The sequence below is a fragment of the Enoplosus armatus genome, chromosome 2 (assembly GCF_043641665.1).
Source record: "Enoplosus armatus isolate fEnoArm2 chromosome 2, fEnoArm2.hap1, whole genome shotgun sequence".
NCBI lineage: Eukaryota > Metazoa > Chordata > Actinopteri > Centrarchiformes > Enoplosidae > Enoplosus > Enoplosus armatus.
In genome coordinates this window covers 17,625,216-17,652,975 of record NC_092181.1, presented here as the reverse complement: position 1 = coordinate 17,652,975, position 27,760 = coordinate 17,625,216, and the positions used below count along the sequence as shown (strand labels likewise).

The 27,760-nt window shown below is 38.4% G+C and overlaps 2 protein-coding genes across 2 annotated transcripts; both read left to right on the top strand.

The window, feature by feature from the left end:
* Positions 1-462: 462 nt before the first annotated feature.
* Positions 463-8,450, top strand: gucy1a1 (guanylate cyclase 1 soluble subunit alpha 1). Its single transcript, XM_070916583.1, has 8 exons — positions 463-702; positions 958-1,025; positions 1,831-1,919; positions 2,029-2,744; positions 4,394-4,879; positions 6,446-6,589; positions 7,822-7,976; positions 8,312-8,450. The coding sequence occupies exons 1-8, from the start codon at positions 463-465 to the stop codon at positions 8,448-8,450; spliced, it is 2,037 nt and encodes a 678-aa protein (XP_070772684.1).
* Positions 8,451-13,488: 5,038 nt separating this feature from the next.
* On the top strand, positions 13,489-23,832 carry gucy1b1 (guanylate cyclase 1 soluble subunit beta 1). The gene is made up of 10 exons (XM_070916594.1): positions 13,489-13,596; positions 14,193-14,390; positions 15,493-15,723; positions 15,836-15,952; positions 16,631-16,764; positions 18,666-18,863; positions 20,405-20,642; positions 21,367-21,507; positions 23,305-23,459; positions 23,685-23,832. The coding sequence occupies exons 1-10, from the start codon at positions 13,504-13,506 to the stop codon at positions 23,830-23,832; spliced, it is 1,653 nt and encodes a 550-aa protein (XP_070772695.1). The 5' UTR covers positions 13,489-13,503.
* The last annotated feature ends 3,928 nt before the right edge of the window (positions 23,833-27,760 follow it).

Here is a 27,760-nt window from a genome sequence, read left to right as displayed (position 1 = left end):
GTTGGTTGCAGCTCTACAAAATAACAATAATATTACTAATGGTGATAAATAGCAAATAGTCTCAAATGGTGGGACCCAGTCCAAAGGCTGATCTAAATAAAAAAGTGCATTGCATGCGAGTAGTCGCCTGGAAATAATTTCTCCTTGCTGATAGGCTGCTCAGCTACACCAGCCCCACTTGCGCTTGGATTGGCCTAGTGCTCTTTTTTCTCCAGTTTCTCATTGGCTTTTGGTAATGATAGTTCCCTGCCATCATTTGCCCGTGCAGTTTTCAATGAATATTGTATGTGGTCTCTGGCTTTGGTGGTGCTGATCATTTGAATCAGCGCGTCGCGAGGAGGAGGGCATCCTGGATGAGCACAGCAGATGATGGAATTTCTCCCAGAGACCGCAGCAGGACTGAATCCCCCCGAAATTAGATAAGAAAGCGGAGCCGGGAGGTTACAGCTGGAGGGGGGGAAGATGTTCTGCGCGAAGCTGAAAGAGCTGAAGATATCTGGAGAGTGTCCGTTCTCCAGCAGCGCCAAAAATAATGAGCTCGGAGACTTTGAGGAGCGCTCAACTGACGCCGCGGATGTGTTGCCTATTTCTAAGGACGTGCACGGAAAAATAGGTGAGGATCTCCCTCAACAGAAGACAAGCAGAGCCAAAGTTAACCTGCATACACTTGGGGAGAGCATCCGAAAATTGGCATGTCCCGAGGTGAGTTAAAAATACATTGATTAATATTCACCTCGTGCAACTACTACAGTATTGTTTTACATGGATTTATGAAAAATGCAAAAACATCTGGACTGCCATTGGGTTTCGTCGCATGTCTGCCTTAACGCACAGACACAGAGATACAGATGTGGCAAGATGTGTTTTTATTATTTGTGGGTGCTCCTGTAATTTAAGCTGCTGTTTCAAGTCTTGCCAGACGATGACCTTTAACTCGCCAAACACTTTGTCATGCAGTTTCAAAGGCTGCACGCTGCCCTCCAACGAATGATGAGACTATCAGATCACACCAGGGACTCTGAAAGGTAACACGTGTGGGTTTTTATTTTTATTTTTATAAAATACAGCTGCCTGTAAGACATCAATAACAACAACACTACTCCTCCTAGACTGCTACAATTACTACTAGTGCTGCTGTAAATTACAGGCCTGTACTGCCTCAGTATGTATTCCTAATAACAATAATCACGCTAAGATGTCTCAGCCTCATTTGGCCGTCTGTTTAGCTATAACACCCCTCACAAATTTCTCTTGCTAGACTGATACTAATGAAGACAACAACAGTGAGGTGTGATGCAGACTCAGGCTGCTATGGATACCCAGAGATGGAGAGAAATCCCTTTCGAATCAGCTGAAAAACAAATTGCTATAGAAAATGTCAAGCAGACAATGAAACATCCTCCATACTTTTCTCAGTATATTCACAGTCAGATGTAGAGATGAAACAATTTGTCTATTAGCTGAACAAAGCAGTCTGGAAATATGACAATCAATTCATCATTTTTCAATCACAAATACCAAACATCCACTGGTTGCAGCTTCTCAAATGTGAGGATTTGCTGCTTTTTTTTGGTCATATATGATATTAAACTGCAATATTTTGGGGGTTTTGGACTGTTGGTCAGGCAAACAAAACAATGTCTTCACTTTTTTCTAGGCAAAGCAATTAATCGATTAATTGGAAAAATATTTGTCATTGACTTAATAACTGATAATGAAAATAATAGATAGTCGCAAGTCTAGCTTGATGTATATTAGTGACTGAACAATAACTATGGTCCACTGAGCACCGGTTTATATGTCTGACTTTGATATTTGTTGTCTTTCCAGTCCAATAATTTGCTGTACAGACTATCAGAGTTGCAGTGAGGAACCAGAGCATTTATTTGAAATGATGAACATTTACTCAACCAAAACAGGTAATGTCAAATCTGAAGCTCAAATGATAAAATATGTAATTTCTATGTTAAACTTCTGGGTGTTGTGGGCTTCATATCGTCACCTTTTTCCCCTTCATGTATCCGACAGCAATCCAGATGGAAGCTTTGAGAGTTGCTCTTGGCGAGGAGCTCTTCAACATGTGTTATGAGGAGGACGGACACATTTTGAGGGTGGTGGGGGGAGCCCTCCACGACTTCCTCAACAGCTTCAATGTCTTGTTGAAACAGAGCAGCACGCTGCCCAACCCGGACAGAGGGGATTGTGTAAACGAACCTTCGGTGCTGTGCTTAGACAAGGATCTGGGTCTGCTTACTGTCTATTTCTTCAACCCCCGCCCGACCACTGAGCTCTTCTTCCCTGGAGTCGTCAAAGCTGCTGCCCGCCTGCTGTATCACACCACTGTTGATGTGTTGATGGACCCCCTCGGTGCTAAAGACAGCATCTTGCAGTCCAGCCCGCAGCCCAGTCTTCTGTACACAGTTGTAGTTAAGGATGCTAAAAATCTGAGCCCCAGTCCGCTGCGGGCTACCTCAGCTGGGACCCTTCCTACCTCTCTGTTCTCCACCATCTTCCCTTTCCATCTGATCCTGGACCAGGACTTGGTTCTGGTGCAAATAGGACACGGGCTCAGGAAGAGACTGACCAGGAAGGATGGACTGAGGCGGTCCGCTACCTTCCAAGAACACTTCTCTATTGTCTCTCCCCAGATCAAATGTACCTTTCAAGGCATTCTGACCATGCTAAACACACAGTTTATCATTCGGATCAAGCATGGAGTCTCCATCGCAGATAACACAGGGAAGGTATGTCGACATATCTGGGAGATATAACTTGAATAGTGACGTCACCGACTAATGAGGCAGAAGAGGTCCTCCGGTCATGTCTTAATATAAAATCAAGTAAGATAGAGAGAGAGTAAAATCCAGCTGTTTATAAGCAGTCGAGCTTATTAGTGGTGGACTTGGGCGCACTTGGCCTGAGGTAGAGATCAACATTATACCCCCAGCGGAGATCAGAAGCAAATGTCAAACCATTTTATCCATCAAAGGCACAGCCATACGTGTGCTATTTATGTGAGGGTGCACAGCAATAGGTCGCCATGACAAGAAAAAAAAGGTATCAGTGGGTAAACGTGGCACTGGTATAATGACTGATGACAGTCAGTCAGAGATGCTTCCACTTACTACAACACTAGCCTTCCAGTGGTAGTTTTACTGTTAGTAGAGTCCAATTAAAACAGGTAGAAATCAGTAAGTAAATGAGCATAAAGCAAGCATCTCCATGTGGGATTTACGATGTATTACTCAGCTGACAAGTCCACTATGCACAAACATGACTGAAATGTCAACAGAAGTGGCACGTTCAACATTAATCATGTCACATACTTCGAAATACTCCTGTAGCTGTGTTTTTGACCTATAGCTATTGTTAATATAACAGTTAAGAAGATGAACAGTTTACAGCCATGCTTGTGGCTCTGTGAGGCTGTAATAAGAAAACCAAACTGTTAGAGTCATTAAAAACACTGTTTTGATCTTTAGCATTCGTGCTGAAATAAACATGGCAACTGGCACGATGGTGGTGTCAGAATAATAATAAAAAAGAAGTTAGAAGGTAGGAAGTATGTGCTCAAAATACTCTTTGGTTTGAATACAGTTATAATACAGTTATTACATGAGTAGGTTTTTCATTGCTCATGTATTATTTATCATTAAAGTCAGTACTTCGGTGATCACTGATCATTGATGATGATGTTTATCATGGTAAGGTATATAAGGTATTAGCATGCTAATATTAGCTGTAAACACAAAGTACAGTTGAGTATGATGGGAATAACATTAATTTTGAAGGTATTTAGTCACAAATGGAAGTACTGGACAAATAAAAAATTTGACCTCATGATGGCGCTATAGGAAAAGTCAGAGGATCACCAAAGTCTGTATTTTTCATCCTCTGGGAACCGTGAATGTGTGTACAAAATTTCATGGCAATCCTTCCAATAGTTATTTCGACCGTGGCTGGTAAAAAATGTATTTAGGTTAGATGGGACTTTTTTTGAATTTCTATGTCACTGGAATACAAACAAACCTTTAGGCATTGTTTACTGTTGTGGCTGACAGACAGCTGCATGCAGCTGCTCATTCATAAATACCACGCAAATGACAAGCTTTTATTCATGACAAATGTTTAAATGTCTATATACTGTTTATGTATGTATACATTGTACATTTACCACTGAGAGAAAAACAATTATTTTTCCTTGTTTGGCTGTGGGAAGTTTGTACTAAAATAATAAGAGACTTTTGCTCCAGGATGTAGCCTACACAGTGATCGTAATCAATCTACTTTCAAAAAACAAAGGACTGTTGAGTCCTTTAAGTACATGATTCCAACTAAGCTTACTAAATTGCAAAAAAATGAACTTTTCTCATCATTTCATTTTTCCTTTCAGCTCATGGACCTTAAAGGTCAGATGATCTATGTTTCAGAGTCCAATGCCATCTTGTTCTTGGGCTCACCATGTGTGGACAAGCTGGAAGAGCTAACAGGCCGCGGCCTCTACCTGTCAGACATCCCCATTCATAACGCGCTGCGTGACGTAGTGCTGGTTGGTGAACAGGCCAAAGCCCAGGACGGTTTGAAGAAGCGGCTGGGGAAGGCCAAGGCGGCCTTGGAGCATGCTCACCAAGCACTGGAGGAGGAGAAGAAGAAGACAGTGGACCTCCTCTTCTCCATCTTCCCCGGCACTGTGGCACAGCAGCTGTGGCAGGGCCAAACGGTCCAGGCCAAGAAGTTTGAGCGAGTTACGATGCTCTTCTCTGACATTGTGGGCTTCACGGCTGTTTGCTCACGCTGTACCCCGATGCAAGTGATCACCATGCTCAATGAGTTGTACACCAGGTTTGACCACCACTGTGGAGAGCTTGATGTTTATAAGGTACGTGAAAGGAACGCAAGAGCATATCGCTGAGCATTGTTTTGATTTGCTAGAGCTGATGGTTATGGTTAAATTAGTAGAAGAAGTAGCCAACATTAGACAGTTACACTTACACAGTATTTTCACGTTAATGTTAAAATGTAAACAAACCATTTAGGTTTCAGTATCAAACGCCAACAAACTAGCACCAAAAGCAGGTGAACAATCCTGGCATTATGTCAAATTAAGTTTGTTAATATAAGGCAAAGTGTGAATGACGTGGTACAATACTAAGTCAGATTTAACATCCCAGTATTTTTTTTAAATGCAATTAAAGAGAAAGTGACAATAATTAGGATAGGATAATTTTTTAGGATTTTTACAACATTGAAATTGAATTCTCAATCATGCAAATGCTTAAAAGGTATTTAAAGAAATTTCAGGTTTTATTTATTAACTTAACGGTTCAATTATATTTTCTGTAAATTTGATCTCCCAAAATGATGAAAGCTGTCTCTACTCTGCCAGGAATGTTTGTCGTGGAGGATACAAAATCTCTTTATTTAGTGTTCTTTTGTGCCTAAAAACAGTCAAATCTTCTGATAGATTCTGATATTTATATAAAAGTACTGTATTATAATAGACATGACCTCAGTGTCCGAAATGGTACAGTAGCTTTGGCCCTAACTCACTAAAAACACCAAAATGTGCCTTTTAATTTATCATTTTCTAAGGTAACTGTAGCTGTTGACGACACTGTAAGAAATAAACATATATTAAAACATTAAGAATGAAAAAATATGAAACTACAGTAGCACTTTTCTGTCTTTTGACAGATAAATAATTTAGCACAACAGGTACTAGCATAGGGTGTATGAAGTCAAATAATTTGCATCATATGCCTATATATTACATATATTTAACAATTCTAACAAAATAATACACTATTCCTCAACAAGTTCAAAGGACAGACGGAGACTATAGCTCAAACAACTACCTTAGTGTCTGCCAAAGACTGCTAATCTACAGGGAGGTTGGATAATGTAATCAAGGTGTCATGGAAGCATAACAGAGAGAGCAGCATGTTTGACAAATATCTCGTAAAACGCTAGGAAGTCAGAGGTTCCTTCAGGACCCTGTTTCCACTCCACACGTATGAGCCTTAAAATAGTTTCACTTTGTCTCTGCCACATAGCTTTTGAGTGCTCTCCGGTGCAGATTTACACAAAGAAGAAGAAGAAAAAACACTTGTAGACTTTTTAATATGACCAGGGATCAAGTACTATTACAATTTAAGTTTTATTACAGCTCAGTATTTTGCCCTTTGTCTTCTACTGCAAGATAGAGAGCAAGTCAGATTGTAAAGAGATTTTGATGAATATCCACTTCACTTTCGTCATTTTGCTAAGTCCATTGTCTTGACATTTTTAATAAAGTTTAAACTTCAGGTTAAATAACTAGAGCACTGTATACATTCACTGATAAGGAAGCTTTGGGTAGGATGGTGCACTAACAGCTTTTGAAATCCTTTCTTCTGTCTCAGTCACCAGGTTAGAAATCCTTTTAATGATCATCCACTGTGTTCAGGTGGAGACCATTGGTGATGCATATTGTGTAGCTGGTGGCTTACACAAGGAGAGCGAGACTCATGCTGTCCAAATTGCACTCATGGCCTTAAAGATGATGGAGCTTTCAGACGATGTTACGACACCAACTGGAGAACCAATACAGGTGAGGGTGAAGTCTTGCTTAGTGTAATACTAAATATTCAACTTGATGATGAAACTTTCAACAACGCAAGCGAATTTAAGGCGCCCTTGAAGTTTTCAATGTAAAGGAAAAGTCTCCCATTTGAAGAACAGAATAGTTGCTGTGACTGAAGTGAAACAAGTTTCTATCAACATCCAAAGGACTTTGCTTATGAAGCTGTTATGTTAAAGAGTTACCTTCTTTATCTGTAGAGAAATTAGTTAATGTATGAATGAATGTATTATGATCTATTGACTATTTAGAAATCAGAGATTGTTCTTGTCCCACAGCAAACAGCTGCATCAGTCATTTTATCAGAAGTGATCTCAATACACGTAAAAAAATTAGCAAATTACAACAAATGTTTACAAAATTACTAAATTTGGAATTTGGGGTGTTTGTGAATGAAACATGGGATACATGGTACGTGACCCTGCATGTATCCCACTAAAACACCAAAGTCTGCCTTTTGATTAATCATTACTCTATGATAACTATAGCTGAACACTGAAAACAATTAATATATATCAAAAAAGTTTATTAAAAGAGTATGTAACTGCAGTAGCTGAAGTTGTTTACACTCAGTTTTACTCACATGAATACTTGTGTATCTTTGAGTGAGCATTTCTTTACTCATGAAACATCAAATACAAAGTACTTTACATTATGCATTGCTTTCAGCACATCTATGTCTACTTGCAAGAAGTCTTCTTCATGGCCTTTGTTGATGAGCATGAATAGCGTGAAAACGTAGTCAGGAATATGTATCGTGCTTGTGCCTGTTTATGTACGTCATCATGTGCATGTATTATACAAACAAAACAGGGGCCCATTCATAAAATATATGAATTTATGAATTCATAAAATTACTCCATAGCGCTACTAGTGGTCAAAAACTCCCCAGGGTACCTTTAAACAGGAGTAAATCATGTATTTATTAGAGACCATTTTTAGCCGCAGAATTTGTGCACTAGCGAGTATTTACAGCAGCAGGACGCTGCTTACGTGGGGCTGTTTGAAGAATCATTTTATTGTTTATTTTTTACATTTCATGCAATTTGTTGACAATAAGTTATCATTTAAAAGTATTCGTTTGATTATATGCAAATACAGGAGCTGTATTTATGCCAGTACCAACACTACAATAGTACTTTTGATAAATAAAAGAGTAGAGCAGAAACCTGAATCATGTTGACTGATGTATTCGTCCCCAGATGCGTATAGGTCTCCACACTGGTTCAGTACTGGCTGGTGTAGTTGGGGTGAGGATGCCACGCTACTGCCTTTTCGGGAACAATGTCACTTTGGCCAACAAGTTTGAATCCTGCAGCCTACCAAGAAAAATCAACATCAGCCCTACAACCCACAGGTGACGTAACACAGCCTATCCAACTTCTTTCATTCTTGCATTCTCCATTAGAAATACAATACTAACTCTTAGCTCCCCTCTGAAACATTTTATTTGACTGAAAGACACAAAAACAAGTAAATGTTAACCACCTTAAATATACAATTGTCATATTTTACTGAGCCAATGCTGTATGGTATTGTCTGTTTCCAGAAGTAGTTGTTGCAGAGAAAAAAACCCAAAGTGCTCTCGACAGGAAACTTAACTTTTAGAGGAGCACTGTGTTTCCTCTTGTGTCAAATAATTTTCCACATTGTTTTTAGATTCATGTTTTGTTTGTGTGCTCTTTGTCCCAGATTGCTGAAGGATCGGCCAGAGTTTGTTTTCGTTCCCAGGAGCAGACAGGAGCTTCCGGCCAACTTCCCAGAAGACATCCCTGGTGTTTGTTACTTTTTGGAGGCGTCCTTCAAAACTTCAAAACTGACTCTGAAATGAAGTCAAGCTGCTGCAGAGCCCAAAAAAGAAACGTTAGATATGACGAAACATAAACGTATCCTGCGAACACCTTGTGTATTTTGGTTTGGGTTGTTTAGATATTGATGATATCGTCTATCAGTCAAAACTCTTGCAGCTGCTTAATCACAGAGGTGTCAGTGTGCTGTCAAACATGAGTCTTGTCTCTGTACAATTATCCATTTGTACAGTTGTAGCGAAGAGAAACACTCACTTCCTTCATTTTTTTCTTCCAGAATGAGTCATCTCTGCAAATTTATGATATAAAAAGTGGCTTTCTTTCCAAGCTCCCATCAGAGATATATAAATATACTGTCACTGAAAGATTTTGAAACTGTTTTGCTCATTTTAACATTGAAGAGGTACAAAATAAAACATACACTAAACGTGGCCAAAAAGGGACACACCATACCACGAGTCAGTAACTGCTTCAGGTTTGCTGTAAAGAAATTTAAATATATCACCTTGCATAATGTAGATATCATACAGAAATAAATTCTGGGTGTTGATCCTCAATGTGATGTTGCAAAACAGAGTGGTTCCTTTTATCTAGATTATTTTCTGTAAATATCTGACCGGTCCATTCACATCTGTGCAGATTAGGTACCTGCTGAAGCACCTTGACCTGTTGGTATGACAGAAGAAACCAAGATTAAAACTGAATTGGATTTGTGTGTTTCAGTGGAGAATTTCATAACAAATACTTTGGAAAAGCTGAAGCAAATGATAAAGTAATTCAAAGACTGAGGAGACATCACACCTTCTCACTCTTCTAAATCGAAAGAAGTGATGCAGAGCTGGTTCAGGTGCCTTATGGGAACTAAACAGGCAGGATCACAGAGTTTCAAACTGATTATTTGTTATTTTTACCTGCTTTCTTTTTCTTTAGATGGTTCAATATGAATTTACATGTTCACAATTTCTTCCAGAGGTTTGTGTTTCCAACTCAGTATATATTTGTAATAACATGTAACTTAGACTTCCATATATTAGACATTATGCATTCCAAGATCGCATTTTCCTAATATAAGTATGTATTTTTTACTTTTTTTCCACTGTACACATGTTTATACTATATTTATTACATTGGTTTCATTGCACTCCTTTCCTATAAAGCAGGAATACGACACAATAGAATACAATGAATGTTCTTCTCACTCTTAATGATGTGCTTTAATCATTATTGTAATGTAATCAAAGCGCAATAAATATTGGCATTAACAGACTTACGTGATTGACTCTGCAGTGTATAGAACATATTATTCTGCAAATAAAAGATTTGTGAGGTCACATGACACATTATGATCTGATATGATATACATTGGTGGAAAGCACATTTACTCAAGTTCTTGAGTACTTCTACGTGTATTTGCAATTCTGATGTACTTGCACTTTACTGTAGCACTTTTACTTTATACTACTTTATACTTCACAACATTTCTGCAAAATATTGTACTTTTTAATCTACAGTTATCTGACATCTATAGTCACTAGTTACTTTGGAGATTAAGATTTTCCATAAAAAAAAACATGATCAGCTTATTAAATAGGCTATGATGTATTGTTAGTGATTAAACAACAGATAAAGCATATAAATTTGCTCCTGTTTGACCTGTTACAGCATTAAAATGCTATTTAGATGTTAAAGCATCAGCAATAATAATGCAACAATAAAGTAGGCATATATATTAATATTCCCTTCTGAAAGGATATATATATAATGAGCTTTTACTTTTGATACTTAAAGTTAATTTTGGCTGATAATACTTATGTACTTTAACTCTTACTTGTAAAAGAGTAGTTCTACATTGTGGTGTTTCTACTTCTACTTATGTGAAGAAGCCTACTTTTTCCAAATGATAAGATATTTTTTAAATGTTGCCATACAAATTACTAAATGACTGCTTGACTAAGTTTTTGAATATATTTTATGTTTATTGTTGTGTAACAGCACGCAGATAATATTAGTTGTAAGCATAAAACATGATATTAAATACCAGAAACTATGTAGCTACTGGCGGTGATTTCAGGTTCACCAGCATCAGTTGGACAACGCAGCTGCGTTCTCGTTGGTCAGGGATGGCTTACGTAAGAGCCTTTATGATCTGCTATTGGACAGATTCGCTGTCAGTAAATAACTGAGGGGAAAAAGGTGGGGAATGGACGCAGAGACACTCAGCATCTGTACCAAACGATGAAGGTTGTGTCAGATTCAACGGTTTTTGCTTAGAAATTAGAAATAAAGAAAAAGAAGAGCGGCTGTCATCATGGTACGTGAGGATTTTGTGTTATGTTTTAATGCTGGAAAAATAGGCAGTTTGTCGCGCGACATGGCGTATTTGCGTTTGACGTTTCCTGTTTGGACACCGCTAGCTGTTATACAATAATTTCCATGTTTATAGTGAACTGTGCATATTAACAGGTGAACAGAATATGCATGCCCATGTACTCCAAGCTTATAATATGTCGTATAAAAACACATATATACAGCTAAGCACCGAGTATGTTTCAGGAAAATTGTCTGTTTCCATAAAATAATATTCACGTTGCTCGTGTTTTTCCATAATTTTCCAGTATGGTTTTGTGAATCACGCCTTGGAGCTCCTCGTTTTAAGGAATTACGGCCCGGAAGTGTGGGAAGACATCAAGTGAGTATCTGCATCATGTGTTTACTATTCGGCCCTGCTGGTATCATAGGTTACACTGTGGCCAACCAGACCACAACAGGGATACAAGACAGGGCTAACTGCACAGCCAAGCTCACTATCAACTCACACAGCCAGTGTGTTGCCAGCAGGGATGGACATTTGCTTTTACTGTAATGATTAACCTTCATCCCCAGCAGGCTCACACTGAAACTCAGATGCAGTTGGTGAAGTAAAGATATCACGTTTTAAATTCTGTCCCACAGCAACTACACTTTTTTTGTGAGCTGCTTCAATAATTGTAGGCTAAATGATAGCCCAGAAAACATTTAGTTAATGCTGCTAATAAAAGTAAGTACAAGTATCCTAAGTAAAAATACTCATTATGCAGAAAAATGGTCCCTGTTGTGTTATATTATTTGATTGTTATTAGTAATCCATTAATGTATGAGTGACATTGTAATGTTGTAGCTGGTCAAGGTGGAACTAATCTACATGGCTTGGGGCTGTTTAAGATAACATTGTATCATAATTTATAAAATGGTGATATGTTTTTTATGTAAAAACAAAGTACAAAGTAAAATAGAAGCACTCAAGTAAAGTACAAGTACCTCAAAACAGGGCCGTAGCCCGGGTTTTAAAAATGCTGAGGTCATGAGTCCCTCCATCTATTTATTTTTAATAATTTGGAGGAACATTTTATTTATTCATTTAACTGTTTGCTTTTAATAACTTTAATTTAGTAACTAGCCCTATTTCCAAACATGAATCTCCATCAACTTTTCAGTATCTTAAAAAATCAGCCGTTTTCAGCTTTGTGACGCTGACGTTTTATTTTAATTGCTTTATTTAGCATAAGAAGTATGATATTTTTATCAACCCTTTAAGTAACACTTCAGAAAAAAAATCACCAATTTAGGAGACACATGGTTTTCACTGGACCGGGACTCTGCAGACAGCCAAGAATACAATTCTGGTGAGGAAATAATGAATCGTTTATTTATTATTTATCTGTTGCACTAAAAGTATTTATACAATATCCACCAATGTGGAATGTAAATGAAAATGCTAATTCCAACAAAAAACACAGAGGACATGACCTCAATGTCGTCAATGGTTGCTACGGCCCTGTCTCAAGTACAGTACTAATGTACTACTTATTTACATGCCACCAGTGTCAGGCTGTATCTTAACGGCATCCTGCAAACCAGTGTAGTTTAGTATCATATAGAGGGAGAATGAGGTATACCCCACACACAAATGTAATTCCAGTCCTCCACTATAATGTTAACATGTCATTTTTTCAGCATGTTGAAATGTTTGGCTCAGCCTTAGTTTATTTTTCACGTGTACTCTTAACTGCCCTAGACTTGACCCTGCCTAAAAAAGAAGAATTACAAAAAAACAGCAGCAGCTGCCTTGTGTAAATGTGCTCAAAGTTGTCATTCTTCAGCCACAGAAAAAACTGGAGCTCTCTGCAGCATCTTTTGTTATCTCTGCAAATGTAACTCATTGTTTTTTATTGCACAATTTATCATGTTTGGTCTGTTTTCAGACTTTGATGAGCTGAATAATTTCAAAATGAATTCTTGTTTTCTTTACAAAAGCTTTCAAGGTTTGGTATGTTTTTTCAGCTGTTACACGTTTGGATAAAATGGCGGCTGCTGGTCAGGCCCGTAAATCATTTCTGTTTTCTCAGTTAAACAGTAGTAATCAGAACCTCATTAAGTTTTTTGACAATTTTGTACAAACTGGATCAAATGTATAAATAGAGAAAGTGCACTCTAATCTTGGAGCTGTGCTTTTTACCAAAGAACCGGTAGATCTAAACCTGATTATCTGTACTTGTTCAACAGTGTAGTTTTAAAACCACACGACCACTTCAAAGCAATATGGAAAGCTTTTTCACGTTACTCTAATATAAATCAAGACAGCTCACACTGACTGGCCACAAATAAGACACTTGTTATTGAAACCCTCTGTGATTTAAGCAACAATAGCAAAGCAATTCCAAGAAGGCAAAGCCATTGGTTGCCTGAACAAGTTGCCTACAATGACTGTTTATGTCTGCTGTGACATTTGCTGTAGCTCATGAGTGATGTCTTCACTTTGTTTTCAGGAGGGAGGCTCAGCTTGATATTGAGGGTCAGTTCCTGGTTAGAATCATATATGAAGATGGAAAAACATACGATCTCGTTGCTGCTGCAAGTAAAGTTCTCAGTAAGTGACAGCATGTTTTAGTTTTTTTTAATTATTGGAATAAAAATGACACTGTATTTAGGGCATGATACAAATGGAGCTTTATAACATAAGAAGAATTTGTATCAGGCTGAGGTAGTGATGAGAATCCTTTCTGTATTTCAGAGATCGATGCAGGAGACATCTTGCAGATGTTTGGGAAGATGTTTTTTGAATTTTGCCAAGAGTCGGGATATGACACCATATTGCGAGTGTTAGGATCAAATGTTCGTGAATTCCTGCAGGTAGGCTCTCTCCTCTTTGCATGTAGCACAGCTGGATGGCAGTACTAACTCAAATACTAACTAAAATATTGCAATGTGTAAAGGGTTACTCCACTGATTTTACACAGGAACATCAGTTTACTGAAAAAGTTGTATAATGTCTTCTGTTAAGTCTGAGATGACCCTGGTGACATCACTATGACTTCATCAGGGTCATGTCAGTTTGGGCGTGAGACTTTGAATTTTTCATAGAAAGCCTGCATTAATAACATGAAGACATGAAAGACATTTAGCATTTAGCGGGCAGGGAGTGTCTAATGAAAGACGCTATGGTGTTGCATTGTGGGAATTGCGGCATTTTTGGAACTTGACCCATACTCAGGATGAAAAGTCAGGCACCCTCTGCTGCTTCAATTTTTATATATATTTTTTTAAATCTGTCTCTCACAAGTCAACATCTTTATGGATGTGCAACACTGGCTGGAGCTGGAGTACTTCTTTGACATTTCATGCATAATGTACAGCATCATCTTCTAACTTATTATACCTCAGCCGGGTTTTAATTAACTGTGCTGTGATTGAATGTTGCATATTTAATCTTTAATCTAAATTTTCAGAATCTGGATGCTCTCCATGACCACCTGGGTACCATTTATCCCGGGATGAGGGCTCCCTCGTTCCGCTGCACCGACGCAGAGAAGGGGAACAATCTGATTCTTCACTACTACTCGGAGAGAGAAGGCCTGCAGGACATTGTGATTGGCATCATTAAAACCGTCGCTCAACAAATCCATGGAACAGAGATAGAGATGAAGGTCTGCTTTGCTGCTTTTTGTTCCTTTTTTGTGCACAGTGAACCCACAGCTCTAATGGCCCACACTCTGCTACTGATGATGAATGAAGATGATGACTTTACATTTTTTTCCCCCGTTCCTCTCTTAAATTATTCTATTCAACATTCAATTTAGCCTTTCAGTCCCTGTAATGTTTTGTGTTCGACTGTGTGTGTTTGTGCCTCTGAATATAATTGAAGAGGTTATAATGTGAAGATTAAAAAACAGAAAGTTCCAAAATACCCGAACAGGAACAGTGCTGCGCTGTGACAACTGCAGTTCAGCACAGAGTTTTTGGGTAACGTCAGTGAGTCAGAGGATATTTTTAGATCCAAGTTATAGTCTCTAGCTTGGGAGTCTTTCAGGGAGTTTTTTTCTTCCACGGTTTAATTTTAACTTTGTCAAACTGTGGATGAATTTAAATTGACCATTGACTGCACGTTTATTAAATAATTCATCTTGAGTAGATTTTTCACCTTGGCTCATTTACTCGACCACGCTAATCAGATTTTGTCTAAGGTAGTATGAATAACTCGATATCATAAACTGTCATTGGTATTTTTATTTGTATGTTAATGTGCAGCCTGTAACGTGCACCAATAACTGCGGCATGTTATTCTCCTAAGACATCCCCTGCACTTTGGCTAGAGTTTCCTCTTCGTTTCATAAGTGGGCGACATTTTCTCCCAAACCTAATCACATTGTACAGACAGGATAATATTTTTCAGCAATTGTGTGTGTAATGAAAGAACAGAAAATGGCAGACGCTCCAAATGTGACACCCAATTTCTGGAAATATTAGCCACTGTTGCTGTGGAAACAGGGTGCAGAGACAGCAGCTTGACGTCAGCATGCCTTATGCCCATAAACCCACTGAGTAATGTCATTTCTTAATTCTATAATAATAAACTTGAAGTCAATAATATTATTAATGGGATATTATTCATCACACTAACATTGCGATGGTGGAATATTTAATTAAAAACATTGTATTGCTGTAGCCATGTGCCACAATATAGGCAAGTTTAATTATGTCAGTTTTGCAACAACGTCAATATTTGATCGATTACTTCATCCGATGCAGATGATCCAGCCGAAAAGCGAGGAGTGCGACCACATCAAGTTTCTGATCGAGGAGAAGGACTCGGAGGAAGAGGCGTTCTACGAGGACCTGGATGGCTTCGAGGAGAACGGCACACAGGAGACTCGGATCAGCCCGTACACGTTTTGCAAGGCCTTCCCGTTCCACCTCATGTTTGACAAAGACCTGATGCTCACACAGTGTGGGAACGCCATTTATCGAGTGCTGCCTCAGGTGTGGATTCATATTCAATTATGTCTGTTTGCAGCAAACACTGTTTCATCAACGGGACTGGATGCCCAGAATGCATGTAACTGAAATGTGCATATCTTATCTTATTCCCCAGCTCCAACCTGGTACCTGTATCCTCCCTTCAGTTTTTTCTTTGGTCCGTCCTCACATTGACTTCAGTTTTCATGGCATCCTCTCCCACATCAACACCGTCTTTGTTCTGCGGAGCAAGGTAGATATGATAGTTGTTGACTAACCACAGTCTAAATGATCAAAACATGGTTTGATTGTTCATGACAAAATGTGTTTATAGTCTTATATAGTAATACTGATGAGCTCACTGATATTTTTAGCAGCTGCATAACATTTTGACTCTGTGGGTTTCATCAACGCTGTTAATGAGGATGAAATTGTTTACGCGCATATAAAGATGATTACTGAGCATATAAACGAGGAATCAATTAAATAAACTGAGCAGCATTTTATATTGCAGTGTATGCATGCGGCAAAGAGTGAAAGGGTCTAAATGTCCTAAACTACACTTCATACTGGACATGCAAGGTAGATCCTTCTAGTAGAATTGAGAAACTGAGAAAGGACAGAGTAAAAAGGTGAAGGTAATTCTTCAGAGAGAAATCAAAGGGAAACTCAGGAGGGGAAAGTACAGACAGAATAGAAAACAGATGAATTTGCATACTTGTGTTTACTCATGAGAAAGTCAATACTTGAGAAGAGACTGGTCTCAAAGCGCTGCCACTCCTTGTTCTTTCCAATGGTGGGTGATGCATGTAACACTTAAGGCAAGAAACCATGCAGATGCAAAAATAAAGAGTGAGCTGAACTGGTGCCCAGTTTGGAAGCAGATTTAGAGAAGAATGAAATATTCATAGGTGTGATGTAATCCTGACAGGAGGGCCTGCTGAATGTGGAGACAGTAGAGAACGAGGACGAGCTGACGGGGGTGGAGATCAGCTGTCTGAGATTGAAAGGACAGATGATTTACTTGCCAGAGGCGGAGAACATCCTTTTTCTTTGCTCACCCAGGTAAACCCACAGTGCAGTCTGTCACAGCACAGACTGAATATACACACTGAAACACACTTCTGGCAAAGATAAAAGTCCTGGAATTCAAAATTCCAGGTGTTCATTTATTTTGATGAATGCCATCGCTGTTCTATACATACAGAAATAAAACCCCATTACATACAGGAAACACAATTTTAAGTAAAATTATGTCTGGTTAACTGAAGGCTGTTTATTTAGAATGCCTCAACATTGTTTGTTTTTGTTACTGTTTCCTCTGTACCACTATATTGTTAATATGCAGGAAGGTCACCTACAATGTATTGTTCCGTCTCTCTATACTTTTCATTTCTAACTCCTAACTTTGTGATTTTAAGCCCAAAGGCAATTCGTTCCTAATGAAGACCTAAATCTTAAAAATGGGTCACCCACACGCCAAAAAAAGACTCAGTAATTACCTAAAACATCTGGGCACTGTAGTTTTTAGCAAATGTTACAAAACAGAATTAAATTGTGCATTTGTTGGGGACTATTTTCAGATGCAGATTAATATGTGATAGCAAATATTTACGGCAATGGGGCAGTTTATGTGGGATTGACTCAATGTAAACTACAGTGCCCATGTTCACCATAATAAAGGAACATGTCACCCAGTACAAAGGTCTCATTTATGTGTTTTTAAAAGGGCAATGTAGATATTTATGATTGCACTTCGATAAAGTTGGGAGACTTCGAGAAACAGATTAGTATGGCTCAAGTTCCAAAAGCACTGGATCCTACACTTCCCATAATGCAACGTGATAGCGTCGTGTGTTAGACCTTCCCTGCCATGTCCACGCCTATCAACACACACATCCCCAGTTTGTGCAACTCTTCTGCTTCTTAATGTTTAAGTTTCTTGTCCAATCCAATATAACCCAGACTATGTCATCAGGGTTATTTTCTAAGACTTTCTGAGCCAGAGCCACAGAAGACATTATAAATAACAATATGTATGTATATATATACTATATCAGGCTTTGGCTTCACAAACAATACTTGTAGGATACATTAATTATTGGTTTTCATTTCAAGAAGAATCTAGAATAGATACTTATCCTTCAACAGTATATGTTTTTAGTAACTACAATATTCTGTCCATACATGTAAATGTTGTAACTGCAGTTAATGATAGCAAAAAAGTGATTGATGAACTGTAGGAAAAATGTCAACAGAAACATTTTTTTGCTTGTAATTCAGATATGTTCATAATCTCAATAAGGGCAATAACATTATGTATTTAATGCAGTTACAGAGTCAAATAGTCAAACATTAACTAGTTAGCTCTAATATATTTTGCTTTTAAGCTTTCATAAATAAGAAATGTATAGGTACATGGTCAGGAAAAAACCTCACAGAGAAACTAAGAAACCTGTGAGCTGGTAATTACACTGGTTCTTCTGTTGTGACCTCCATTAGCCTGTGTGGCCCTTATATAACCAATCAGACATTTCTATTGAAATATCGGACGCAGGGCAGCAGGGTTCAAGAGATCTTGTCCTCGCAGATCGAAGACACTTTGCAGAGGACAAGATCATTGTTTTCACAAAAGGTTGCTGCCTGATAGGAAATAGCAGAAAAGCAAAGCTCATTCACCTGAGCAGAGAAGTCTCATACAACACAACGTCTGACCTCATCCCACAAGAGGAACATTTATCTGGCTCAGCCCTGAAAGGACAATGGTGATCTCATTGCTGGTGGTTCATACTTTATGTTCTGTTTAATTTACAATGATTCCTGCTATGAACAAGACCAAGTCTGCCGTTTTCCTTTTATCTACAGACACAAATCAGACATGTTCAGTCATTTTGTTGTGAGAACACTGTAACACCAGCAATAACCAATGAGTGTCTCACTGGTTTCTCCTCTCTCGGTTTTTCTAGTGTTATGAACCTGGATGATCTCACACGAAGGGGGCTATACCTGAGCGACATCCCGCTACATGACGCCACGCGTGACCTGGTGCTGCTGGGCGAGCAGTTTCGCGAGGAGTACAAGCTGACCCAAGAGCTGGAAATCTTGACAGATCGCCTGCAGCACACACTCCGGGCCCTGGAGGACGAGAAGAAAAAGACAGACAGGTTTGACTGTTTGTCTAGGGTTTTAAACTAGTTGTTAATTTAGCCTAAAAATCAGGTGTAAACTGTAGCTTCAGCTTTTAGTTAATGAGTTGCTAACCCAACGCTTCTCTTGTGACAGTAACAGTAGAAGAGTTATAACCACATATTAACGTATCATGTAAATCATTGACAAAGGTGATATATGTCTATGACCTGTGAGCAGTTTAAGCAATGATTCTTATGCCTAAAATTGTTTAATTTGTATATTTTTAGAGGCCTGATGAGGTAAAACTACCTAGTATTTACCAAGTAAAAAGGAAAGATCAGAGAAACGTCATTGTTTTATGTACCAGAAATGTATATTTGTTTGCAGCTTTAAGCAATAAGCTTTTTCATTCACACACACAAATTTAGCAGTGTTTACAAACCTTTCCCTCAAGTAAGTTATCGAGACTGATTGTGTATTACAGTCATAATTATATACCACAGCCCTGTCATTATCTGTAGGTTGTGAGTCAACCTCAAACTCACTACAATAAATATGTCACAACACTGCTGTTATTCATGTGGCAAAGAGTGTTCATCAGCTGTCTTTTCGGGAGATGAAAGAGTAGTCTCTTCAAGTATTCCCTTTTAAGGACGGACTTGAGACAAGAAACAGTGAAGATGCAGCAGGACACTAACAGGTCTCAGTCCCATACAGTTATGTTGAGGCTACGTGACAGTAGGACCACCTAGGGGTCAGAATCTATTGTTATACCCAAGCTGATATTTGCCTAAGCTACTCTTCAGTCCCTGTTGTGGTGAAGACACTCAGTTAGTTTTGACTCCGGCTTTCAGAAAAGGGCTTGTCATAGTAATTTGGCACAGCAGTGGGTGACAGCTGGAGAGGAGCATGGAGGTGGATCGTGGTCTTTATTAAGACTGTTGTAGCAGCCCTATCTTCTCATTGGAAAAGACTTTCACTCCGCCGGTGGATCACCATATTATTATTCTCGCCATTCTCCGGTCTCAGAGTGCCTCGGGCTCAGAGCATCGATTAGAATTCGTGGTTCCTCTCTAGATATTTAAGAGAACTGCTGCTGCACTTACGTCGCCTTTACAACACTATGTTTTCTGATAATGAAAACATATATTTATGCTTTTTTTGCTACTGTTCAGTGTACCTCACTAAAAGAAAAACACGCCCTTGTATGTGGATTGTTAAAGATGTTACAGATAGATATGTAGCTTTATAATCTCGTGGGTAAATATACTCTATTTTTTGTGTGGTGACCATTATGTGTTCTGTGTGTATCATGTGCCCTCAAATTACATTGCATCATGGAAGGTATTTTGCTTTTAACAGGCAGCCATGATCTAACCAGTTACCATAGAAACACCACCCTCCTCTCTGAGAGCAGCTTGCATAGCGAAATGACCAAAAGGTGGTGGGTGAGCAAATAAAATGCTGATCCAAAGGATGGACTTCAGTCTGGCAGCCCCAGCCCATTACTCTGCTGCTCGAGTACACCATAACTACGCTTTCGCTCAAAATGTTCATTTCTCTTCTCTCTTTTTAGATTGCTCTATTCTGTTCTGCCGCCATCTGTTGCCAACGAGCTGCGACACAAGCGGCCTGTCCCGGCAAAACGCTACGACAACGTGACCATCCTCTTCAGTGGCATCGTAGGATTCAATGCCTTCTGCAGCAAGCACGCCTCGGCCGAGGGAGCTATCAAGATAGTCAACCTACTCAATGATGTTTACACACGTTTTGACATCTTGACAGACTCTCGGAATAACCCTTATGTATACAAGGTCGGAAGCAAGAATCTCACCATGACAGTATATCACGCATTTGTGTACATTTCTCCCAGTAAAGGAATCAAAACAGAAGGATCTATGCAGCAAAGTGATAGTCTACGACCTAAAATATGAAGTATTTGAGAGTTTTTAATTACGATGCTCTTTGTCAGTTCTTCAGCTTAAATGCACCAATGAAGCACACACTGACTCTCTTGGTGAAAAATGTTATGCAATTATGCACATACAAGTCAGTAAGACAGTATTTATATCAATTGACTTGAGTTTTTCGCCATAAGAAGAGTAGTACTAACTTCTAAACACAGTGTAGTTTTACAGCGGGGCTGCAACACTTTATAGGCCTCGTGCAGCAGATTTACACTCCAGGCTTTCAGACAAGAATGCACTTTAAGAAGTCAAACAGACCTCGGCACTTCCAGGGGATCGGCTTCAGGCACTGGGTCACCAAAAGAAGTAATATTTACTCTACAAGCTGAATGGCTAGGTGGTCCTAGGGTTTTAGCAGGGCTCAAAGAGGCCCTGAATGTCTTAAAGCTGATGTAAGTGTTTAAGTGTTTATTTCAGGGTGTTTCAGTTTATTTCTAGCTTCACAGTGCATTCAAAAAAAAAAAAGAACAGTAGGAACAGACGATTTTACATGAGCCAAAAGTAAAGCAAAGCAAAATAGGTCATATTTCACGTGAAGAATGACAAAATGTTTCTCTTTTTCTTTATACAGGTGGAAACAGTGGGTGATAAGTACATGACAGTGAGCGGCCTACCAGAGCCGTGCACACACCACGCCAAGTCCATCTGCCACCTCGCTCTTGATATGCTGGAGATTGCAGGACAAGTCAAAGTGGATGATGAACCAGTTCAGGTGTGATGAGATTCTCAAGTTTCAGAAGTGTTTTCTGTATTTTATGGCTATATACTACATAAAAGTGAAAACTGTCAAATGCTGAATACTGTTATTTGTATGTATCGCATACGTGCAAAGCTACACTGAGCACACACCAAATGAGTTTTAGAAATAGCATATTATATTTTTAAATGTACGATTTTGGACAATACCTTCTAAATTTAAGGGTGATCCCTCACTTCACACTTTTTAGAATGAGTGCAGCTGCCTGGAAGTTATCAGTTATCATGGTGAGAGTTGGAGAAACAGTAAATTAATTCAGTGAATATGGTGCCACAGCACTTTTGGTTTGATTGGGTGGAAACTCCTCTGCACTCCCTCTTTCAGATGAAGCTCATTATAGAGGTGGCATGACTGAACAGGGAATTTGGCAAATTGGGAGAAATCTGGAAAATTGGGGGGAAAAAACAGGAACATTTGGAAAAAATAAATATAATGAATATAGAAAAAGAGTGCTGACAGAAAAGTGTAAGAATCTTTTCAAAGCAGTATTATCCACTGAAAACATTTTTACGTTTTTAATTCTCCAAATAATACCATAGACGGACACAATGTTGGCCACAAAAATCTCACAATGGCATTTATTGGCAGATGGTTTGTGTGTGTGTGTGTGTGTGTGTACACGAATGCCAATTAACAGTATTTCTTGAGTTTTGTGACCCCCTGTACACTGTATGTCTTTGTCATGATTTTCCTTCACATATTTAATTATTTATTTATTTTTAGCAATGCGTCTGTTAATTTGGAGCTCTGTTAGTTTTCTAATATTGCTTTGAAAATTCATATATTAAAATTCCTCTGCAGCTGATGAAGACTGATAACTGTCTTTCAGCCTGATGTGACCAACGTTTTATCCTCATGGATTATTTGCTAATTGACTTCAGAATAATTGCATCGGAGCATCTGGACATATTTCCACACTGAAGTAATAGGTTGTGAAAAGTTGGATAAAAAACAGCAGACTTTTGTTTAACTGACTGTTGGAGATTGTTATTGTATCAATGACTGTTGAGACTTAACTTTGGAAAATGATGTCTGGTTAACAAAAGGCTGTTTATTTTGAGACATGGCACTGGCTGAAGAGGAGTCCAGTTTAGTAGCAGAAACAGACTCAAATCATCTCACGGTCCTGCATCTAAAAATAGATTCTCATTTGTCCCAGACACTCAGAGCGTGTTCATGCTCTGAAGACAACAAGCGCTGAAGTGCCTACAAGTTCAAGTGTAAATATTAGTCTGTAGATTGCCTAGGGCTTTTTTTGGAATTGCTAGTTTATTGCAAACCTAAAAAAAAATTCTAATTTTGCGCATGGAGTGATTTCTGGCAAACTTTCCCTTATATCCACCCACCAAATGTTGCACCTTTTCAGTTGATAGCTTTAAGAATTTGTGCCAACAGACTAAGAGAAGCATTCAGCTGGAAAGCTGCTTGCTATTCTTTTTCTCTCTCTGTGGAGCACAACACAAGTTTAGTCGAATGCTAGGATAGTTTTTCTCACTCTCAAACTGTGCATTTTTTGTTGGTGTAGGTTTAAAGTAGATAAATCAAGTGTGTCATGTGCTGCTTTAAGTAATGACTTTACCGCAGATAACTACTAATCAGTGCTGTGGATATTTATTGCTTGGTTTTGCCAGTCTTTGACAAGAAATAGAGATATCTTTGGCATATTTATTAACTTTGGGTAAATTGTAACTGACTGAATCACAGTGGATTGTGTGAAGACTCTCCTTTTTCATTCTCCTTTCTTTTTTACAGATTACTATTGGGATCCACACAGGAGAAGTGGTGACTGGGGTGATTGGCCAGAGGATGCCCAGATATTGCCTTTTTGGAAATACAGTCAACCTCACAAGTCGCACAGAAACTACTGGTGAAAAGGGGAAAATAAATGTCTCCGAATATACTTACCGGTAAGTAAAAGTCCCTCCGTATTTCATATCAGTAGCATATCGTCACCTGTTTAATTGTGTGAAGTCATGTTTGGATTCTATCACTGGCTGTAGAGAAATTAGGTGGATTTGAAGGAGCTTTGCAAATTCATTGAACAGCATTAAAAGGGATTCATGTTATCATAGAGTTCTAGTGGAAGGGAGCAGCTTGAGTGATGTTGTGATGGTGTTGACGTTGTATTCCAGGTGTTTGCAGTCTACTGAGAATGCTGACCCTCAGTTTAACTTGGAGTATCGGGGCCCCATCACCATGAAAGGAAAGAAGGAACCGATGAAGGTGTGGTTTCTGTCCAGGAAGCCCACTGACACAGAGTCCAGCACAGTTAAAGCTTAACAAATCAGATTCCACGAGTGTCATCTTAACAGAGGCTTCAGTATGATACGGTGTAGTCAACATTTCTTTATAATTACACACACTTTGAGGCGGGGATGAGATGGATCAGGTGAAATAAAGAATTAGTATCTATCCACAGATATTTTTAATATGATGAAAGTGAATTTGAACCTGTGACATTGGTCTCCCTGCTTGTTTCTGATTGACCATGATCTGTCATGACCTCACTATATTTTTTTAGCATAGACACAATAGGGAAGTGTTTCATTAATAGTAGAGGCTAGTGATACAGTATATGGTACATTCAACTTTGATACATTTTTGGAAAGAATATTCTCACATTGTTATTGTACATAACATCACATCACAAGGTTTTGATAAGCAAAACATTTTTCCATCTGTCTTCAATGTTTTTAGCTGCTAATTTTGTCATGAACTGTATTTGTTCTGACGTCTGGCAAAAATACTGACAATTTTACAGAATATACTCCATCAGCCAAAATAACAAACTTCACTTTAGATGAGTAAAATGTTTTAACCATCGTCATTTTCACTTTCAAGACTGATAATCACAAACTCTTGATTTAAAATGAAAGATTTGACTTTAATAAGTTTAATTAAAAAAATTATACTACAGCTTGATGTCATGTTTGTGCCATTACATTACTGTCACTATCTACCCATGTTTTGTTCATTGGACATGAGGACTTTTTACACTGAATATGTTACACTGGTATCAAGACCATTAAGAGAAATACAAAGTTAGATATTATAGTTGTTGTATTTATATAGATTTATATCACCGTGTTCACCAGTTCTTTGGCATAAGAAATTTCACATTAAGTTTTTTTTTAAGTCGCAAATGATACATGTTGAGCCATTAGTAAGCCTGTATCATCATGTATCTATCACTGAATTATTGAAATAGTCCGATAATTAGAATGAGCACTATACACTACTTTAATATATTTATTGCACCACTCCACTTTTTGTCTGCTCCTATGAAATGATATTGAGCACTATTTTCAGTTCTACTAAATGTTGTTGAGATATTCTTAATGATCTACGTATTTATTGTTAACATCATGTTATTTGGTATTTATTATTTTTCATTAGGAAATGTAATTATGACCTTTAGAAAACAGAATATACAGTGACAAAAATAGTGACAAACCAAGTAAACTTTATTATAGATTAAACTATTGTCACTATAAGTCAAACTATGTGCTGTATGTGTTGGATTATTTTCACATGAGTAAATGTACCACACTATATTATCAAAGTCATTATTATTAAACTTCTCATGATGTCGTGGCAAGGAATCCTCTTCAACCATGCAGCTTCCTGTGTAAGAAACAAACAGGTGCCTCTTGCACTGTACGAGTGCATTTCTGTGCTTGTAAGACATGATTGTTTTGTTTTAACAATGTTTCTGTTGGGAGTAACTAATAAAATAGTCTTGAAAAGTGCTGTTTATTTGGCATTTCCTTTGCCATCAACCTGCTCATTCTGGCTCCTATAAAGACTGAACTTTACAGATGAACAGAGAAAGTGATGCATGGTCTTTATTTTCCCTGAAGGCAGTGCTGACGTATATATCATCAGTGTAACTCTTATAGTATACAGCAGATTCTCTTGTAAAGAGCTCTCTCTAGTGGCCAGTCAGAGTATTACAATCTTGGGAACAAAACATTCATAAATTTGAGGCCTCCACATCACTGTGCATTTTGACACACCTGCTGCAGTCATTGTCACTAAAGCAGAATTTTTCACTTTTAAATATATCATATTATTTATATATACGTATATACAGTGTGGTTACCACACAGTGAGTGCAAACTTATAGAATTAGTTATGTAAGATGCCATTTTTTTTACAGGGGAGATTCACAAAAAAGTTTTTGTAAGCTCATTTTCAAAACCCCCCAATTTTGCATTGTTTTAAACTTGATGATTTAAGCCCCTGCGTGTGAAACATTACAGTATACTGAGAATATTTTTTTTTTCCTCTACATATTTTAAATGTATATGGATGATTTCTGGACCGGTAACCTTTGGTTCATCTTTTGTTCAGCGTTTCTAATTTGTTTTGTTCATTTTCCGTTTTCTTTTTCTTATTTTATATCAGTCGTTTAGAGGACGTACTTACGTAACTAACCAGTCTCAGCTGCTCGCATCCACTGCCGTTGGAAACCGTTTCAGGGAGAAATGACAAGCTAACCGACAAGCTAACAGTAAGCTAACTAGCTGCTAGGCAACGCCAAGTCACAGAGGTGACCATCAGATTCTCTAAAAGATCATCAATCGGCGATGTTTAGAAAACCCAGAAGGTCGTTTAAACACACTGTTTTCAGAATCCCCAAAGACTCCTCTAACCATCTGGATGAAAAAATATTCCGTCCGCTAAATGTTAAAAAAGATGTTTCACCCGTTCCTAAAGTTGCGCCTCTGTTTCCGAATCAAAACAAAGACGTCGGCTACCTGGGCAGGAAACTAATGAGAGGCACAGCCTGGGGCTAACTACACAGAAGTGATTTACTTAATTGATGTAATTGATGGATTAAGAAAAAGTGTATTTGTTAGAGAATGATGTGGAAAGTTCATTGTGATTTTATACTCTGTATTTGTGCTCATTGATGTTTTTTTCTTTTGTATGAACTAAGGATAAGGAGCTTTTGTAGAAATGGATGACTGTAGAAAATGTTTTTTAATGCATGGTATCTTTGGTGATATGTCGATCACATGACACATCAGCGTACTATGGCTATATAAGTAAACTGATAACAGCCTTGGGCGCCACCCTGATCAAGTCAAGATAGCTGAAAACGTTAGGTGAATAAAACAGGGAGTACTGGAGAGGAGTTGTTCAACTGCTTTAATTTTAATTCTGCCCCCTAGTGGACAAAAACAATGCTGCAGCTATACTGTATTGTTTATTATTAACCTTTATTTATCCAGGTAAGATTATTGAGAGCTAAGCTCTCCTTTTCAGGAAGGCACTTTTCACAGGTTTCTGTCTGAGGACCACAGGCTGTGCACAGGTTGGTAAGTAAACATGAACTCTGAAATGTAACTCGGAGCCTGGCCATGAAGAGCCATAAACGCACTTAATAAAATCTTTGAATTAATCCTAAAACATATGGGTAACCAGTGTGGTGATGCTAAAAGCAGAGTAATATCTTCTCAATTCAACCACAATCTGATCCAATGGCCACAGAGCTTCTCCACAGGAGCTGTTAGCGGTTAAGGGCCTTGCTCAAGAGGCCCTCAGTGTTGGTAACGAAGGTGGAACCAGTACTGCTCTTTCAGCTCCCCCAGCCACATTTATCCTGCCAGTTCAAGGATCGAACCGAAGACCTCCTGGTCACAAGCCTGCTTCTAACTGTCTTCTAGCCCAAAAGCCCTTATACTTGGATCGATGCTACACAGTTTATACAATGTGGCATGCAGCATGGACTAAAACAAAGTTTGAGTCACTGCAGCGACATACCTCTCCTATACATTTTATTATTTTGCATGCACTTTTACAGCTGATAGGGGACACCATTGTGGGATATAATAGTGTTAAAGATTAGCTTCAGCAGGGCTTAATCAAGTACATCTCAAGCTCTACTGTCAATTTCATCACTGCAGTCATAGTGGAAAGGTCTTTAGTGTGATAAGAGGCAGATTCATTGAGGTGGAAGTGAAGGTCAGGCAAAGGTCTCTTGTGCCACATAATATAAGAAGAAACTCAGATAAGAAAGAGAATTGATATGTTGGGCATGTTTTATTCATCCCTTTGTGAGACTTGACATGGGATATATAAGAGATACTTTTTCCTGTGCATTTTAGCAGCTTTTCCTCTCATTTCCATTTAAGAGAAATACTTATACTTAACTTACCAGTTAGTTTGTGGTAAATTGTGTCTTCATCATTATGTTGTCCCA

Coding starts and splice junctions, on each gene's coding strand:
- gucy1a1 (XM_070916583.1), top strand. CDS start 463: ATGTTCTGCGCGAAGCTGAAAGAGCTGAAGATATCTGGAGAGTGTCCG. Junction 2,745..4,393: donor TCGCAGATAACACAGGGAAG/GTATGTCGACAT, acceptor TTTTCCTTTCAG/CTCATGGACCTTAAAGGTCA. Junction 7,977..8,311: donor ATCAGCCCTACAACCCACAG/GTGACGTAACAC, acceptor TCTTTGTCCCAG/ATTGCTGAAGGATCGGCCAG.
- gucy1b1 (XM_070916594.1), top strand. CDS start 13,504: ATGTTTGGGAAGATGTTTTTTGAATTTTGCCAAGAGTCGGGATATGAC. Junction 14,391..15,492: donor GAACAGAGATAGAGATGAAG/GTCTGCTTTGCT, acceptor CATCCGATGCAG/ATGATCCAGCCGAAAAGCGA. Junction 15,724..15,835: donor TTTATCGAGTGCTGCCTCAG/GTGTGGATTCAT, acceptor CTTATTCCCCAG/CTCCAACCTGGTACCTGTAT.